The sequence below is a fragment of the Myotis lucifugus genome, unplaced genomic scaffold (assembly GCF_000147115.1).
Source record: "Myotis lucifugus unplaced genomic scaffold, Myoluc2.0 scaffold_382, whole genome shotgun sequence".
NCBI lineage: Eukaryota > Metazoa > Chordata > Mammalia > Chiroptera > Vespertilionidae > Myotis > Myotis lucifugus.
Genome location: NW_005871430.1, coordinates 10,173 through 30,184, shown reverse-complemented (window position 1 = coordinate 30,184; position 20,012 = coordinate 10,173). Strand labels below are relative to the sequence as shown.

Below are 20,012 nucleotides of genomic sequence, written 5' to 3'. Positions count from 1 at the left end.
ATCATCAGTACACCAAAGGTTTCGGGTTTGATTCTTGGTCGGGACGTGATTGGGAGGCAACCATTTTCTCTCTCTCTCTCTCTCTCCCTCTCTCTCTCTCTCTCTCTCTCTCTCTCTCTCAAAAATACACACCAATAAATCTATCCTCAGGTGAGGATTTAAAAAAATTAAAGAAACTAATTGGCTCACACAAGTGGAAAATCCTTGGGCTTCAGTTTTGATTCAGCAGATCACTGACATAATCACTAAAGGAATAGATACGGTATCTGTCTTTTTGCCTCACTTCCTGCTGGGTCAGCTTTATTGTAAAGCTTGTCCTCCCTTGCAGCCACATGACTTTTTGATGCCTAATTCGGGGTTTCTCAACCTGACACTGGTGACATTTGGGCTGAATAATTCTTTCTTGAGGGAGAGGGTCTGTCCTGAGGCATCCCTGGCCTCTATTCATTAGCTATCAATAACACCCCTCCTTCCCACCCTGAGTTGTAACAACCCAAAGTGCCTCCAGCCATTTCCAAATGTCTTTTGGGGGACGGGTGTGACATCACCACTGGTTGAGAGTTTTTCTCTTAATTAGATGAGCCTACATCATCCATCTGGTTCTGAAACAATGAGGGCCTGCTGAGGGCTGGAAAGTTCCAGTGCTGATTGGGTTAATCTCATTTGTACTTACAGTGGGGCCTTGACTTACGAGTGTCCTGACTAACGAGTTTTTTGAGATACCAGCTGTCTCTCCGCCGATTTTTTGCATTGAGTTGATAGAGTAATTTGAGTTAACAAGCTTCTTAACGAGCTCGGTCTCGGAAGGAATTAAACTCGTAAGTCAAGGCCCCACTGTATCTCTAGAGCTGTGTCAACTCTTGGTCTATGTTTACAAAGGGTAGAAACCAAAAATAAAAGCTAGGTACTAGTAGAAAGGGAGAAGGTGGAAGTGATACTGAATAGTCAGGAAATGGCTACCCCAGAAAAATCTGATATTAGACCAAAGTGGCAGCTAGGTGATCATTGTTTCTCTCATTTTAATATTTGATCATCAGTTAACCCTTAGCCCTTACCATTAGCTCTTCATTCTAGTAGAGTGGGGGAAAGGAGAGATGTCGGGAAGAGAATTTCTGGTGTTTCTTTTTAAAAGGGCACTAATTCTATCATGAAGACCCCACCCTCATTACCTCATCTAAACCTAATCATCTCCCAAAGATCTCATATCCAAATGCCATCACATTAACTGTTAGGGCTTCAATATATGAATTTTGGAGACACCGTTCAGTACATAGTATTACTATTTGGAATTTTGGTAATTATAATTCAATTAGAGAAGAAATATAAATATATATTTATTATAAATTAGCCCCTGACCAGCAGGTATGCCCATCACTGAGTTTTTGGATAGATGATATTAGAGGAAGCAAAGAGTTTTTAAATGTGCAGGTATGTCAGAGATTTTCAATTTACCTGTCATAGGTCAGGTTGCTGGGAATGGTTTTTGAGACCAATGGTTTGAAGAGTTTGAGTAGAGGTGGTTTTTTGGAGAGGGCATTCAGGAACAATACATGTAAGGATAGTAGGGAAGCAGGACTGGATAGAGGGTGAAGTTGAACTGTAATAAATCCTATGGCTGAGAGTAGAGCTGTCTCAATTTGAGGCAAGGGGCCAAACCCTTTTACCACAGCAGTGACTTGTCCTTAGATACAAGCTGCCTCCAGTGAGGGTAAAACCCAAGATGACCCACTCCCTAATGCTGAAGGCAATTCCTAGAAAGGGTGTAGCCTTTAGTTCTGAAAAAGAGGGCAGATCTGGGCAGCACACCACAGCCTTCATGACACTACCCAAGCAATCTAAAAGCAAAGGACTCTAGCTTGCGGCCAGCATGGCTCAGTGGTTGAGCGTCCTATGAACCAGGAGGTCATGGTTTGATTCCTGGTCAGGACACATGCCCAGGTTGCGGGCTCGATCCCCAGTAAGGACCACGCAGGAGGCAGCCAATCAATGATTCTCTCTCATCATTGATGTTTCTATCTTCCTCTCTAAAATCACTAAAAATACATTTTTTAAAAATATATTTTATTGATTTTTTACAGAGAGGAAGGGAGAGAGATAGAGAGTTAGAAACATCGATGAGAGAGAAACATCGACCAGCTGCCTGATTCCTGGTCAGGACACATGCCCAGGTTGCGGGCTCGATCCCCAGTAAGGGCCACGCAGGAGGCAGCCAATCAATGATTCTCTCTCATCATTGATGTTTCTATCTTCCTCTCTAAAATCACTAAAAATACATTTTTTATAAAAATAAATAAATAAAAGCAAGGGATTCTAAATTCATGATTGGGATAGCACTGCAAGCATATTTTCTATTGTTTCAGGATTTCAAATAAACAAGTTTTCCTGATACCTTTCAAAATTGGTTTAATATCTGGTTTATCAAACTGAGCCCTTCGTTTTAGTAATAAACTATTAAATGCTTGGTCAGAAACCTCTGAGTCAGGTGTCTTCGGGGATAGAGTAACGGCAGACTTCATATTATATCTGACCTTTAAGGACAGTATGTTTATACACTTCCCATGGTGACCTCTTGGTCTTGGAATGTTGATAATTCTTTGCTAGGGCGACTAGTAATGCGTGTGATGACACGTAAGATGTTAGTTACAATAACGTCACCACCCAGCAGGCTTTTATTTTTGGCTCTACACACAAAAAAAACACACTGCTTATTCCCAAGAAAATCTCATTCACAAAAATAAGGTCACATTCTGAAGTATTGTGTTTTGCCTGTTTGGTCTCTTCTGAGAGCCTCCCAGGCATAAGTGTCACTCCCAGTGGCTATATTTGTCAAAAGCACTTCAGCTTGCAAATGAGTTTATCCACATCACAAATTGGTACAAAATGGGTCATCGCTATATGTTTATTACAGATACATATGGCCACCCCAGAAAAATCTGATGTTGGGCCCAAAGTGGTAGCTAAGTGACCATGATCTCTCTCATTTTAATATTTGATCAGGGAGAGGAAAATAGGACTAAAAATGAAAACCCAAATGAAAACCCTAGTCCTATGCGTGTAACGTGCTCTTTAGACATATCCTCAGGCCAAGAGAGCTGCATGTAGGAAATTAGTAGCTGGCTCCTGTATGGCCTCCTCTCCTTCCCAGTAAGCAAGAACATGGGAATGATTTTACAGGAAGAAAGCCCACAGTTTTAAGAAAATGTGGTTCCTGGTGAAAAGCTTCCAAATGTTAGAAAACTCAAGTTGATATGAGGAATCAAGAGAAACTACTGGGCGAATTTTATGGAGAAATTAGGAAAGTCACTGTTTAGTTGGTTTGAGAACAACAGCAAAAGGGAATGATGTCGTGTTTAAAGGCAGAAGGACAGCAGGACATCAAGAACAGCCGTATCTGGACCTAATGTATATCCTGCATTTCAAGGTTTTGGTGGACCTTTCAGGGGTCTTGGGAAAGGAGTGAATGTATTTTGCACGTGAAAAGGAAGAGCAAACTGCACTCAGTTGAATTACTGGTTCTTCACAAATTTTCACTACCCTCTAGTAGCGTTATGGGCACATGAGGTCGCTGCTATGATTGCATGGTGAGCAGTGTGTTCCTCACCTCTTGACTTTGGGCTTGGTCAAGTGACTTTCTTTGGTGAATGAACTGTCCATGGAAGTATTATGAGTAAAAGCTTGAAATATTCTTCTATTTTGGCTTTTCCTGCTTGTGCTAATTAGACTGGATGGCCGAAGGACCTTCTGGACGACCTTCCGGACTAAACTGGGGCTGCGAGGGCCGACTTTCATGCATCGGGCCTCTAGTTCAGCTATAAAAAGGGATGAAGTTCTGAAACATCCTATTTATACTAAGTGAAACCTTGAAAACATGATGCTAAGTTAGATAAGCCAGACACAAAAGGCGACATATTGTCTGATTCCACTTATATGAAATGTTCAGAACAGGTGAATCCAGAGAGACAGAACATAGACTAGGGCAGTGATGGCGAACCTATGACACGCATGTCAGAGGTGACACGCGAACTCATTTTTTTGGTTGATTTTTCTTTGTTAAATGGCATTTAAATATATAAAATAAATATCAAAAATATAAGTCTTTGTTTTACTATGGTTGCAAATATCAAAAAATTTCTATATGTGACATGGCACCAGAGTTAAGTTAGGGTTTTTCAAAATGCTGACACACTGAGCTCAAAGGTTCGCCATCACTGCACTAGGGGAAAAAGTCCTTTTTCTTCTGGTCTGCTTTTCAGGACTAGGAAGTCTTTGCATTACAGAAATTCTGGGTCCCGTTGATAATCCCCCAAGCAGGATGGCTTTGAGAAGAAATGGGGTTGGAGGCTGGTTCTTTGAATGCCATAGGAATGAGCAGCTGGATTTTTTTTCTCCAAATCTGGGAGAGGGGCATTAAGGATGGAAGGAAGGGGTCCAGTGGATATCTCTAATATCCACTTTAGCTAGCACCCATGCCCAGGACGTGCAATGCAGTGCAGACAGGAACCCGAACCAGCCAGGACACCACGTCAGTCTGCCTGACGAGGCTGCATCTTTGTGGTAGACGGCAGCAGCATTGTATGGGAAGAGTCTACTTTCTCTCCATTTTCTTTTGGGAAAGGAACTGTATCTTTTGGTGTAAGACACGAGTCTGGCAGTTTCTTGAATATTCAGGAGTGGGGAGGCCTCAAAAAGGAGACATTGAACTTTCTAAAAATAAGGCACCAGGCTTGGTTTGCCGAAGTTTGTGATTTTGTGATGAAGGTATTACCATTTCTACATTAAAGAAATGTGGGAGGCCCGGCTGGCGTGGCTCGGTGGTTGAGTGTCAACCTATGCACCAGGAGGTCACGGTTCGATTCGCAGTCAGGGCACATGCCCGGGTTGTGGGCTTGATCCCTAATAGGGGGCATGGCAGGAAGCAGCCGATCAATAATTCTCTCTCATCTTTGATGTTTCTCTCTCCCTCTCCCTTCCTCTCTGAAATCAATAAAAATATTTTTATGGCCGAAACCGGTTTGGCTCAGTGGATAGAGTGTCAGCCTGCGGACTGAAAGGTCCCAGGTTCGATTCCGGTCAAGGGCATGTACCTGGGTTGCGGGCACATCCCCAGTAGGAGATGTGCAGGAGGCAGCTGATCGATGTTTCTCTCTCATCGATGTTTCTAACTCTCTATCTCTCTCCCTTCCTCTCTGTAAAAAATCAATAAAAATATATTTAAAAAAATAAAAATAAAAATATTTTTATGAAGTTATGATAGCTTTCATTTTTTTCAAATATGATGCACTAGTTTTATTGTGTCGTTCTGGAGAGCAAGATAATAAAAAACTGTCAGCTGCATAAATGTAAGAACAGATATTCACCACCAAACCCCAGCACATGAATTCTGCTCAATACAGTTTTTAATGAATGACTGAATGCAGGCATGCCAGATGAAAACTTACAAGGAGGCAGATTTTTGACTCAGCTTATCTTCTAATAATTCAAGTTATTCTAAAATTAACTGGACTACCCTTGAAAGGCAGTGAGAGTCTCTATCACTATGCGTGAAACAGGAGCGAAAAGACCACGGTCCGGGAAGTGGTAGAGAGGACTTGTTCGTTAGATAATGGTTAGACCACATAACCTCTGAGATCTCTGAAAACTCACACACTCCAGTTCTAAATCCAAGGGTCTCTATACATAGACTCGGGGAAGTATAAATAAGACTTATGATCTCAGGGAAATCTTCAAGAGGCATGTGTTCAATGGCATGTTTATTAAACAATGCTCATGACAGATTTTCACAACAGCAGCCAGTGTTATTCCACTACATGGAATCTCCCTTGCTAAGAAAAAACGACAATCACAACATGGTTGATGGATTTGAATTCTTTTTTCATGTTTTCTGGGGGGCAAAACCGGTCTCCTCAGTTGTCTTCCTGTGTTTTCTCTTCAAGCTCCTCTTGTTTCATTTTCTTCACCTCCTCTCTGGCTAAGTGTCCCCGGAACAGTGCTTGGATTTTGACAGCAGCCAGCTCCTCTTTTTCCTTATTTTCATCTGGAGAGTCCTTCAGGGAAAGGAGAAAAAGAGACTTTATAAACGTCCCATACAGTATTTTTTAAAGATTTTTCACTTTTAAATTTTATTAAAAAAAATATATATATATATTTTTATTTTCAGAGAAGGGGGAAGGGAGAGGGAGAGAGAGAGAGAGAAATATTGATATGAGAGTGGAACGTGGATTGGCTGCCTCCTGTATGTCCCCTACCAGGGATTGAACCTTCTACCCAGGCACATGCCCTGACTGGGAATCAAACCGGCAAACTTTTGGTGCACAGGACAGCTCCCAACCAACCGAGCAACACCATCCAGGGCCCCATACAGTATTTTGATGCCATAAAAAAGAATGCATACAAAAAATAGTGCATACATTTAACCAATTTAGGGATGTAACCATCAAGATATGTTATTTCCTGAGGGAATTTTATATAAATATATATATTGTCATGTTGTCTATGCACCAAATGATAAATGCCAAAATAAAAGGCATTGTGTTTTGTCATTCTTTAATATGTCTCTACATTAAATCATGGTTGCCAACGTTTTCCCTCCAAAATAGCTCCTATTTAACAGTTTCCTGAGCAATAACATTTTTGGGCAGGGGGGTAAGTTAGAATCCTTGAAGCATGGTAAAAATGTCAAGAAGAATAGCAAATGTGCTGTTTCAAAATAATCGTGATTACATAAGATGAATTAGTGTTAATTTCTTAATTTCTCAATAACTAGCTAACCAAAAGCACACATTTTGAGTTCCAGAGAGAAACCTACTTAGTCCAATAATGTCAGTTTCAGTATGATTGGTTTAACTTTTGTGGGTGTGTTTTTGTTGTTGTTGTTTTTTGTTAATCCTCAACGGAGGATATTTCTTCATTGATTTTTAGGGAGAGTGGAAGAGAGAGGGAAAGACAGAGAGAAACATTTATGTAAGAGAAAACACATTGATTGGTTGCCTCCTGCACGCACCCCGACCAGGGGAAGAGCCCGCAACCAAGGTACATGTCCTTGACTGGAATCGAACCCGGGACCCTTTGGACCACAAGCTCTATCCACTGAGCCAAACTGACTAGGACTGGTTTAACTTTTGTATCTAGATTTTGGTTTGTTTGTTTATTAAATTTAGGTGTAATTTACAGACAGTGAAATGCACAGATCTTAAGTGTATAATTCAATAGGTTTTGATATTTTAAATTATAAAAGTGATACACACATTTAAAACTTATCACTGGTAGTGAAAGTTTTCTCCCATCTAACGACATAGCTTGGTTCCCTTCATCTATGCTATTATTCAGGATATAATTCTGCTCATTCTTTTTTTCCCATAACGCCATTGTATTACATTGTACTGGTGGGCGCTGACTTATTTACTCAGCCTCCTATTGACAGACCTCTGGGTTGTTTACCGCTCCTCTTCCTCTATACAATATTGAGGCAAATCTAGCTCTTATTTTTGTTGTTAATCCTCACTCCAGAATATTTTTTCCATTGACTTTTAGACTTTTAGAGAGAGTGAGAAGGGGGAAAGAAGGACGAGGGAAGGAGGGACGGGGAAGGAGGGGGGGGAGAGGGGGAGAGAGAGAGAGAGAGAGAGAGAGAGAGAGAGAGAGAGAGAGAGAGAGACATTAATGTAAGAGAGACACATTGATTGGTTGCCTCCCACACGTGCCCCCCACCAGGGGCTGGGGATTAAACCTGCAGCCCAGGTTATGTGCCCCTGACCAGGAATTGAACCTGTGACCTTCAGTGCACAGGTGGACGCTCCAACCACTGAACCACACCAGCTAGGGCTCTTAAAGTTTTAAATGCAAACAAAATGGTATAAAGTCCTCTGAGATGATGGCTCAATATGGACAAGTAAATTATCCTGAAGTTGGAAATCAATGGGATCTCAGCTCAAACTCATGAAAAGCTGTGAAAGGGCACCTAGTGAAGATGTAAACAAAACTCCCTTCCTTCTTTCCCGCCCTCCCACTGCATCCTGAGCCAATGTTAGGCTAAGTTGTCCTGATATAATTCTGGAATAATTTATAAAGGTTATAGGGAAAAGTCATGCCCCACTGGGCAGGAAGTAAGGCATTCCTTGAGGGGGATGTCATTTTAGGTGTCAATTACTGGGTAACCAACTGGGACATGAAAAGGAACTCAAAAGCCTGGCCTTCAACATTGGGGAGTGAGCTCTTCTTTCTCACTAGCTTGGTCCTCTTGCGTCTGGACTATGAACATTATAGAAAGTGATATGCTGGTAAATGCTGAAAAACTGGCTCTCCAGGAAAAAAAGTCCTGATTCATTCCATTTGTCATGGTCTTAATATTCCTCCTATGGCTGATTTCAAGCTACCAAAGTGACATTACCAAGCACAGGGTTGTGGAGAGCTGAGAACTGGCCCTAGCGCACCAGGGAATACAGGACTCATATGGTATGAGCTTAAGGCAGAGATCTGGTTGGCCAGGTCTCCTCCTTAGATGTGGGTGTCAGGCAGGAAGTGTTTTTGTAGAGGGCAATGCATGGAAGGTAAGACACATGGCTTGCAGAGAGCCATTTCATTTGGTTGCATAATTCCCTGTGAGTTTCCTTTGTCATCTCGGAACCTTTGCCCCTGTGTGGTGGTAACAGCATCACTGAGCGAAAAGCTCCCAAATTGGAAAGTGAATCTGAAGGGTCAAGCATGAGGCTGGTGAGTTCTGCCTGCTCTTCCCCTTAAGGAGATTTTTCCATCTGTTGATAATTTTGGGAAATAAGATTTTATTTTTAAAGGGAAGAATGAATTTTTCTTTATAAGAGGCATGACTAAAAATGACCCGCCAGTTAGTTTATTACTGATGTTAGTTATCTAGAAAGCAAAATCACAATTTTAACATGGATAACAGACTAGATTCATATTTAGAGTATGATTATAAATTGAGTGATGTTCTCTCCTGTAGTGCATGGAAAATTGAACTTACTAAGGCTGTGACTGGTGTCTCCACTTTCTCAGATGCCTGAGACTTTTCTTTCTCAGCTGGTTCTTGCTCCTGGAGAGAGAGGGGAGAGGACCAATAGGCAATGTTTCAAAAAATAGTAGTCTTGGATCAAGCTGCTTAAAGGTAATTAAATATTACGTTAAGTTATTGAGAAGAAGTGGTAATTAAATACATACTGATTTTTAATAAGGAAAATGGGTGGCAAAAGAATAAATAAATGAAAACTCTCAAGGGAATATGCATAAGTATTAAAGATGAAGGAACTGGTAAAAAATGTTTGCTTTGGAAAGTATGTGACATTGTTTTATATTCAGAACAAACCATTGTCTTATACTAAAGGTTGATGGGATGCTGTAATGAATCCTGAGCAAAGTATAAAAAAGAGGTGCCAATAGTTTCTAAAATAGAAACAAAATAAATGTCACTGTGTTGCATAGTGTGGAATCCAGTTGACTTTTTAATGAAGTTTGTAGATTTAAATCTAAGTCAAAAGAGTAAGTTTTGTTGTGGGGGATGATTTAAATAGAAAAACGGAAGCCAGCTCTGCCTGCTTTTACATGGTTATGGAATCTTTTTCCAAAATAGAGACATTGCTAATTCCCAACTTATGGGAACAGCTTCCTTAATCCATAAAATAGAAAGGACAAATAGGCTAATCAAATGAAGTCTTTAGAATTCAAAAGAGAAGAAAGAGCTGATATGGCACCAATATTTTAAAATTTTCAACATTTTCCTTTGATTCCAATAAAGCATGAACACAGAGAATCCAGTTAAATGGAAATAAACAGAACATTTATCTTATCTGGCAGGCACAAATGGATGGAAACTCACTTCTGAACTCATGGAATAGGTGACAGATATTTCCCCAGGAAATTCCCCAAATCTACTGTGGAAAACCATCAAAACTTGAACTGTGTTAATTCCTTTTAATTCAAATATGTGTGGGTGCTTTGTGGCTAATGGTTTATCACAGCCGTCTAGAGTAGTGCGTTCTCAGACTTTAATGTACCTACATTTTACCTTTGGGGATCTTGTTAAAATTCAACTTCTGATTTGTAGACCTGGGGTAGGGCCCTATACTGAATTTCTACCAAGTTCTTAGTTGATGACAATAATGCTGCATTCCACACAGCCTTTCTCAACCAGTATTTCTTATCTGGCCCACAGAACACAGAATATTTTGAGTAATTATTGTCTCAATTCTCTTCAAAATGATGCATTAACTATGGTGAAATGATGAAACATTCTTGATACAAAGGAGAGACATTGATTCCTTACATGAAATGCGTGCCTTCCACTTAGGGCTTAATTGTGTTAAGGAACCTTGATGGAGAAAGACTGGTTCTAAGAACCAGTAAAGAGAAGATAGGTTTAGTCTCTGAACAGATTAGCTTTATACAGAAAATTCTATCTACTATTACCATCTTTAATTCTAGTCAGGCTTTTGTAAGTGCAATGACAATGAAATAATTGGACGAATAGTGTTTTATTTTATGAAATATTCATTAATTCAACAAATACTTATCATCTGCTACTGCTAAGCACTGATGCCCAATAGAATTTGAATAAATGAGACTAATTATCCTTTAACTTCGACTACATTCTTCCTGTTGATCATCTTTAAATTTACACTATGTATCTGGTATGATTCAGATACTTTAGAAAAGAATGTCTCATCAGAAGGAACATTACAATTAAGAAGCTTTAATAAGATATTTTGGGTGCCTCTCACAATTTATATGAGTCTGGGGAGATCCCAATAATCTCTGTTTTGGAGACAGGGAAAAGAAATAACCAAATCCATTAGTTTCACAGGACCATACCTTGAATGCATGGTTGTTATAGAAGCGGTCGTCCACCTTACTACCCCATTCTGCTGGATCGAAGTTGGTTTCTAAATAATAAAAATATAATAATTTTGGACTTATTTTGAGTTCATTAAAGTAAATCTAAAGTAACACAAAATAAGCTTTTTCAAATCACAGGTTCATTGTTGCCAGTTGAAAATCTTATTGCTGTTATACATAGCTTAGCACTGCAGATATAACCAGTGATCATTAAATATATGCTGATGAATTAAACATTAGATGAGCCATTGGGTATATTTAGAAGGCAGTAAAAAACTGCCTTCACAAAATTTATAACAAAATGGGAAAGAGAGAGAGAGAAAAAACAAATGCCAATACTTAAATATAAGTATAGAAAGTTATAAGCATGAACTAGTAAACACAGGAAAATGCATACAAATAAATGCTAAATAGTAAGGAAGTTTGGAGAAGTGAAGGATGACAACATTTTTGAAAAAACTGAGGCATATTAGCTTGGCCAGCGTGGCTCAGTGGTTGAGTGTCGACCTATGAACCAGGAGGTTATGGCTGGTATTACTTTATCTACAAATATTTATTTCAGTATGCATCACTAAGATATAAACACAATATCATTATCATACCTTAAAATACCAACAATAATTTCTTAATATTAACTACCCCAATTCCTCCCATTGTCTAATATTTTTATTTAATTTTTACTGTTGGTTTGTTTGAATCAGAACCCAAACAAGGGGCAAACACAGCCTTTTATTATGTCTTTTACATCTCTGCTCATTGAAAGCTCCCTACCTCCCACCCCATATTTTTTCCTTGCAATTTATTTGTTGATGAAATTGGGTCATTTTCCTTTGGAGTTTTCCATAGTTTTTATTCCATTCCCATGATGCTTTTTAACAAGTTCCTCTGCCTTTGAACTTTCTATAGACTGATCTACAGTTCAATCTGATTCAGGTTTGATTGTTTTGGGCAAGAATATAGGTAGTGCAGTGTAATGCTGTCAGGAGATACATAGTACCTGATTGTCTCTCTTTATAATTTTTATGGACCCATTGATAATGATTCCTTAGATAATTTCTTTAGGTGTTGCATAATGGCAGGGTTCTAATTTTATTATTACTTCATTTCTGGAGTACTCAAAAAACAACAAAAAACTTTTCCTCAACTATTTGGTTACCCTGAAATACAGTTTTTACAGAAAAGGTATGTTAAAGGTTTAATTCTTTTCCTTTATTTACCAATTTTCAGAATAATCAGTGGGTTCCTTAGGATTCTCTTAAGGAGCTTCTTTCTTTCTTTATTTTTTTACCATTATGAACTGATATTTAACAAATTGGATGAATTTCAGTTCATTGCATTTATTATTCTTTTTAATTCTCACCCAAGGATATTTTTCCATTGATTTTTAGAGAGAGTGGAAGAGAGAGGGAAAGACAGAGAGAAATATGTTTCTCTCACATCAATTGGTTGCCTCCTGCACAAGCCCCTACCAAGCCCAGGTTGGGGAGGAGCCTGCAACTGAGGTACGTGCCCTTGACCAGAATTGAACCCAGGACCCTTCTGTCCACAGGCCAACACTCTATCCACTAAGCCAAACTGGCTAGAGCACATTTATTATTCTTTTTTAAAAAAATTTTTGTTTTATTGCTTAAATTATTACAAAGAGTATTACATATGTCTCCTTTTTTCCCCCTCCCTTTGACATTCCCTCGGCCTCCCCTACCCCCAGTGTCTTGTGTCCATTGGTTATGCTTATATACATGCATACAAGTCCTTCGGTTGATCTCTTACCCCCACCTCCCCCAACCCTCCCTGGCCTTCCCGCTGTAGTTTGACAGTCTGTTCGATGCTGCTCTGCCTCTGTATCTATTTTTGTTCACCAGTTTATAATGGTCTTAATTATCCATAAATGAGTGAGATCATGTGGTATTTTTCTTTCATTGACTGGCTTATTTCACTTAGCATAATGCTCTCCAGTTCCATCCATGCTGTTGCAAATGGTAAGAATTCCTTCTTTTTTACAGCAGCATAGTATTCCATCGTGTAGATGTACCATAGTTTTCTAATCCATTCATCTGCTGATGGGCACTTAGGCTGTTTCCAGATCTTAGCTATGGTGAATTGTGCTGCTATGAACATATGGGTGCATATATCCTTTCTGATTGTGTTTCTGGTTTCTTGGGATATATTCCTAGAAGTGAGATCACAGGGTCAAATGGGAGTTCCATTTTTAGTTTTTTGAGGAAACTCCATACTGTCTTCCATAGTGGCTGCACCAGTCTGCATTCCCATCAGCAGTGCACAAGTGTTCCTTTTTCTCCGCATCCTCTCCAGCACTTGTCGTTTTTTGATTTGTTGATGATAGCCATTCTGACAGGTGTGAGATGGTACCTCATTGTTGTTTTGATTTGCATCTCTCAGATGATTAGTGACTTTGAGCATGTTTTCATATGTCTCTTGGCTTTCTGAATGTCCTCTTTTGAAAAGTGTCTGTTTAGGTCCTTTGCCCATTTTTTTTTATTGGATTGTTTATCTTCCTTTTGTTAAGTTGTATGAGTTCCCTATAAATATTGGGGATTAAACCCTTATCGGTGATAACATTGGCAAATAAGTTCTCCCATGCAGTGGGCTTTTTTGTTGTTTTGTTCGTTTCTTTTGCTGTGCAGAAGCTTTTTATTTTGATGTAGTCCCACTTATTTTCTCTTTAGTTTCCAGTGCCCTAGGAGCTGTATCAGTGAAGAAATTGCTTCGGCATATGTCTGAAATTTTTTTGCTTTTGGATTCCTCTAGTATTTTTATGGTTTCCCTTCTTACATTTAAGTCCTTTATCCATTTTGAGTTTATTTTTGTGTATGGTATAAGTTGGTGGACTAGTTTCATTTTTTTGCATGTATCTGTCCAATTTTCCCAACACCATTTATTGAAGAGACTATCTTGAGTCCATTGTATGTTCTTGCCTCCTTTGTCAAATATTAATTGAGCATATTGGTTCGGGTCGATTTCTGGGTTTTCTATTCTATTCCATTGATCTATATGTCTGTTCTTGTGCCAGTACCAAGCAGTTTTGAGAACAGTGGCTTTGTAATACAGCTTGATATCTTGTATTGAGATCCCACCTACTTTGTTCTTCTTTCTCAGGATTGCTGCAGCTATTTGGGGTCTTTTGAAAAAAATTCCAGATGAATTTTTGGAGAGTTCATTCTAGGTCTGTGAAATAAATGCCATTGGTATTTTAATGGGGAGTGCGTTGAATTTATAGATTGCTTTGGGTAGTATGGACATTTTAATGATGTTGATTCTACCAATCCATGAACATGGTATATTCTTCCATCTGTTTATGTCTTCCTCTATCTCTTTTTTCAATGTCCTGTAGTTTTCTGAGTAGAGGTCTTTTACCTGTTTAGTTTATTCCTAGGTATCTTAATTTTTTTTGGTGTGATGGTAAATGGGATTGCTTTTTTTGAGTCTCTCTTTCTGTAAGTTCACTATTGGTGTATAGAAATGCCATAGATTTCTTGGCATTAATTCCTCAACAAAATCCTAGCAAATCGGATCCAGCAGTACATCAGAAAGATCATACACCATGACCAAGTAGGATTTATCCCAGGGATGCAAGGATGGTACAGTATCCGCAAATCAATAAATGTGATACATCACATAAACAAATTGAGAGAAAAAAACCACATAGTCATATCAATTGATGCAGAAAAAGCATTTGACAAAATCCAACACCCATTTTTGATAAAAAACTCTCAGCAAGGTGGGAATAGAAGGATCATACCTCAACATAATAAAGGCCATATATGACAAACCAACATCATACTCAATGGGCAAAAACTAAAACCATTTCCCCTAAGAACAGGAACAAGACAGGGATGCCCACTCTCACCACTCCTGTTCGACATAGTACTGGAAGTATTAGCCATTGTGATTAGACAAGAAGAAGAAATAAAAGGCATCCAAATTGGAAAAGAAGAAGTAAAACTGTCTTTATTCGCAGATGACATATTATACATAAAAAACCCTAAAGACTCCATCAAAAAACTATTACTTAATAAATGATTAGGCAATGTAGCAGGATACACATTTATTATTCTTATTGATGCTTCAGTTTTCCAAAACTGGCCAAGTAGGGGCTTATTCAGATTCTTAGATGCTCTTGAGTCCTTTGGAAACAACTCTAGTAATCTTTGACAGTTTCCTATTTTCTGGGATGGTAAGATGTTCAGGCTCTTTGTATTTCCTTCCCAGTTCAAGAAATTACCTAGTTCTCCAAGAATCCTGTTTCCTGGGGAAATGGCAATTAGAGCCTATAGTGTAGGGGCCAGGTATTCACTAGTACTAGGTTGGTCTTTGTTTTGAGGCCTTTTATGAAAATGTATAGAACTAAAAAACCACTTATTTTATTTTTTATGTTTTTATTGATTTCAGAGAGAGGAAGAGAGAGGGAGAGAGAAATAGTAACATCAATAATGATAGAGAATTATCGATCAGCTGTCTCCCGCGTGCCCCCCACAGGGGATTGAGTCTGCAACCCAGGCATGTGCCCTGATTGGGTATTGAACCCTGACCTCCTGGTTCATAGGCCAACACGCTACTGAACCACACTGGCCAGGGCACTTCTTTTATTAAAAAAATTATATAATATATCACGAGGTGACACTGATATTTTTTAATTCAAACTTAGGATTACAGGATTTTATTTACTTTATTTACATACATAATACATTTATTTTTATATTTATACTAGAGGCCTGATGCACGAAATTTGTGCAAGGGGCTCAGCCTGAGGCAAAGGAGGTGGCTGCCTTGGCCCTCTCAGCCCCAGCTTCGTTCAGAAGATCATCTGGAAGGACGTCTGTTCTAATTAGGATATTACACTTTTATTATTATAGATAACTTTATTTTTATATTTTAAATTTTCAGTTCAAATTTAAGATTACAGGATCTTATCAACTTTATATTTGTAAATCATTTTTCTTACATTAAAAATCTTATTCCTAATTACAGTAGGAGAGTTACGTATTTGCTATGTCCTACAATTGTAAAAAAATAATTATAGGATAACTGTATTATAATATTAACAAGAATTACTAAAAATAACTTAAGATATGTTAAAATTCATTTTGTTTTAAGGCTAAAACCATCAGGGATGTACAAATTATTGTGTCATAAAGTCACCTGAAATAATTTGTATCTGTTTGGTTATGCTACCCATTCAATACTAGTTAGGTTTGTCTGTTGCACTTTGCTTCTAAATTTTAGAAATTAACAATTTTTAAATTTTATTCTATTTTATAACTATGTTAACATTTATGATTTCAAACTCAAAGGTATATTCAGAGAAATCTAGCTTCTATCTTGTTCCCTCCACTCTGTTCCTTCTCTCTCTAGAGGTAAATGTCATTTAAAAAGATTTAAAATATAAATAACAGCTATGTATTCATATTAACACTCCTTTATTAGATAATGGCATACTACACATGCTTTTTCCACCTTACTTTTTTCACTTAATATATCTTGAAGATCACTCCATAGCATCATATAGAAATCTTCCTCATTGTTTTTTTAAGCTGTATATTATTCTATTGTGTAGATGTACTCTAGTTTATTCAACAAATGCCTATTATGGGTATTTGGGTTGCTTCCTCAAATAACAATGGAATGAAAAGTGAAGAAGTGGAATTTCTGGGTCATTGCCATTTCCCCTCCGTGGGATTGTATCAAACTAGAATTGGCAAACTTTTGGCTTTTTGCCAATCTGATGAGTAGGGTTGGTAGTGGTGGTGGGGTGGTGGTACCTTAGTGTAGTTTTGATATGGGCCTCTATTATTATGGGTTAATTTAGGTAGGTTTAATATATTAAGGGCCATTTGCACTTATTTTTAAAAATATTTAAAAAATAGATTTAAGAGAGAAGGGGAGATGCAGAGAGTAACATCTATTGGCTGTCTCCTGCATGCCCCCTACTGGCATGTGACTGGAATGGGAATCGAACCAGCGGCCTCTTGGTGCCATGGGATGATACTCAACAGAACCAAACTGGCCAGGGCCATTTGCATTTATTTTTGTGTAAACTCATATCACTTGCCCATTTTTTTATATAGCATTGTTGGGCTTTTTTTCTCACTGTTTTTACAAGCTGTTTATTTATTAGGTTGAGTAACCAGTTGAGATATAAATTGCAAACATTTTTTCCTCAGTTTGTCATTGTAGTTTTATTTTCCTTACGGCAATTTTTGTCATGTAATATTGTCAATTTTATCTCCATCTTTTCCCTAATTGCTCTTGGATTTTTAAAGTAATTATAGCAACTTGGCTAGCAGTCCCCCCCCCCCCTTTTATGTTATAGAGAAAAGTTATCCATTTTTTCTTCTAGTATTTATAGGTTTCATTTTTTAAAATATTTAAATGTTTGATCAATTTGGAACTTATCCTGGTGTATCATGTAAGGAATAGATCAAATTTTATCTTTTTCCATCTTTATTATATCATTTAATAAAAGCCCCCCCTTTTGTCTAGTGATTTTAAGATGCCACTTATTTAATTTACTAACATGCTTCCTGTCACAAAAATAAAAATTAAGACTAGTAATTACCTATGAGGAATGCTGGTAAGGAAATTCTTGCATTGTGTGAGAGACTGGCCTAGAGGACTTCATTCTGCCACTTGGAGAAACTAAATCCCAATACTTGTATCAGGTAGAAAACTCAGCTTTGGTTACATGAGTGAAAATGGGTATGATGCTTCAAACTTTTTCAAATTTTTCAAATAGTCTTACCCATTTTTATTCGAGTTAGTATTCTGAGACCATTACTCTGAATCACCAATTGCTTTAATTATGATCCAGTAACAATGACTCAAATGTTTTGTAATAGCATGTTTTTAAGGTCTAAATTTAAATAAATGACTAAAGACATTTTACTCATTAATTTATAAAATAAAGTTATAACAACAAAATTAATGTTTGTTACCCTAAAGGATTTCTCTCAATAGCTTTTAAGTGGCACTTAAGTTTCAGATTGTGCAACAAATAGTCAGTGACTGGATATGGAAAAGATGAGCAACATTCAGGAAACTGGCAGAGATTTTGAGCTCTGCCAGGGTACAGCAAAGAAGACAGGGGGTGGAGAGCTATGCAGTGTGTATGGGAGTTGTTTCAATGCAAGCCTTGTGTTTCCTCCTTCTAAAAAGATTTAAAATGGAATGTTTATTTATTTGCTGTTTCTCTAGGCACCTTTACCGCTCTGTTGGAATACTGTAATCAAAAGTAATGATAATTGCTTATATTAAAAACGGTGGCTCTAGTTATATGTTTTAAATAGACATTAATAGCTGTAATAACCCCCATGTTGACCATTAGGTAGGGTCTTGATGGTCATGAACCTTCAAGGTGGGGCATCTGGAAATCTTATTTATGAAAGTGAAGAAATTGCTTTGGCTCTCAACTAAAGAGTCAGGGTTAGCCTGAATCTTAGTCTCTGAGCAGGATGGAACCTAGCGAGACCAGAAAAAGCATATAAATTACCTTCCCAAGATGGAAGTTCACTTTTCAAAGCACGTTTTCTCTGTGCCTTTATTGTAGGGCAGTTCCATATCCCTCAGCAAATACCAATTTATGTAATATAAGATGTGTAGGATTATTATTATTTTTTTACCATACTTATAATACCTTCAAGTAAAAAGAGAAAAAATGTAAAGAAAACCACAAACTGCACTCACTGCCTTGGGTGTATGGGAACGGCCTGCTGGGAAATGGAGACCTATCCTAGATGACCTCGTGGGGTCACCGTCCACCCAGCCTGTGCCCGAGAAATACAACCAAGAAGGTCTGGGTAATCAACTGGTCATCTTCAATAATGTGATTCGAGAGAACCTGCCCAAAAGGCAGGTATGTTGTTTCAAACACCAACAACTGAAGCCACCTGCCTCCTACAGGCTTTCTGGGGAATAGGGATGGTCTTACGCAAGTTTCACCATAAACAAGTACTTAAGTCTCTCTCTCTCCTTTTTTTTTAAATGCCTATATATTTTTTTTTAAAGCTTACTCTCTCTCTTCTCTAGAAGATCCTCAAAATATGCTGCTGCAAAAGATGGTATATTTTCCGGTTGCTGCCTCAGAATCTCACGTGTCAGCCCTTCAAGAAGATTCCCAAATCCTTGTGGAATTCGGTAGTGGGTGTTGGAGAATGGAATCGACATCTTCTTGGAAGGAACTGCCTATTGTACCTAGAGATTCACCAAAGAGGACTTACTGTCTTTAAATCTGATTATACTTATGTAATCACAACTATGGCAACAAATTATGTCTGAATACCAAACTTCCTGGCCTTTTGCATTTCCCCCCAACACAAACCAAGTCCGTCCATTTGTTCTGAAGAGTTTTGAATTCATTAACAATGCATCGTTATTCATTAGAATATTACAAATGCAGATTTAATAGCTCATTCTTTTTATTACAAAAAAAAAAAATCACAGATTTTCCACTATGACACTAAGTACTTTTTCTTCCTCTTTAAAAGGTCAGAGTAATGTTTGCCATCTCACAGGAATTTAGGGAGAATGGTTGCTAAAACTTCACTATAAATTGCCGAAAAGACCCTGTTTAGGGTCTAAAATTAAAATATATATATATATATATTTTTTTAAAGTCAGCCCTGGTCCTGGTCCTAGAAATTATTCTAATTTGTTAAACGAGCACGTTTCACACTGAGTCTTTCCCTGGAAGGGGCGGGCGGGCAGGATTCTGCAATCCCAGCCGCCCAAGCTCTGGGATTCCTCTATTTTCTGGTTTTCTCTCGACCAGGTCTTGTCTTCCCGTCTAGGAACCCAAGGGCTGGATGGAGGACAGCTGTCCGGCCGCGGCCTGGGCGACGGAGCCTGCAAAGCCCCTCGGGCCCGGCCTGTTGTGACGGTTAACGCCGAGTGGGGCCGAGGCCGGGGCCGGGGGTCTCCGTGGGGCGGTTTCACGAGGCCCGACCGGTGGAGGTTTCTTTAACCCCCTTTCCCGAAGGACCAGGAGGTGCGGCATGGAATCCTCTGAGGTTGTGACACGGACCGGTGAGGCCCTGCCCCGATCTGAGTGCCCCTGAGCCGAGCTGGGGAGCGGAGGCCGCACGTCGAGGACCTGGGACTTCACCACGGCTGCCGGCCCCCCACCGGCCCCGGTTCCCGGAATGTGTCGGGATCCG

The 20,012-nt window shown here is 38.8% G+C and overlaps 1 protein-coding gene across 1 annotated transcript; it reads right to left on the bottom strand.

Annotated features, from left to right (window-relative positions):
* Positions 1-5,733: 5,733 nt before the first annotated feature.
* SPA17 (sperm autoantigenic protein 17) lies at positions 5,734-19,175 on the bottom strand. Its single transcript, XM_006101742.3, has 4 exons — positions 18,870-19,175; positions 10,819-10,889; positions 8,978-9,046; positions 5,734-6,044 (listed from the first exon to the last, which is right to left on the bottom strand). Exons 1-4 carry the CDS (start codon positions 19,021-19,023, stop codon positions 5,904-5,906), a joined length of 435 nt encoding a protein of 144 aa, XP_006101804.1. The 5' UTR covers positions 19,024-19,175; the 3' UTR covers positions 5,734-5,903.
* Between the last annotated feature and the right edge of the window lie 837 nt (positions 19,176-20,012).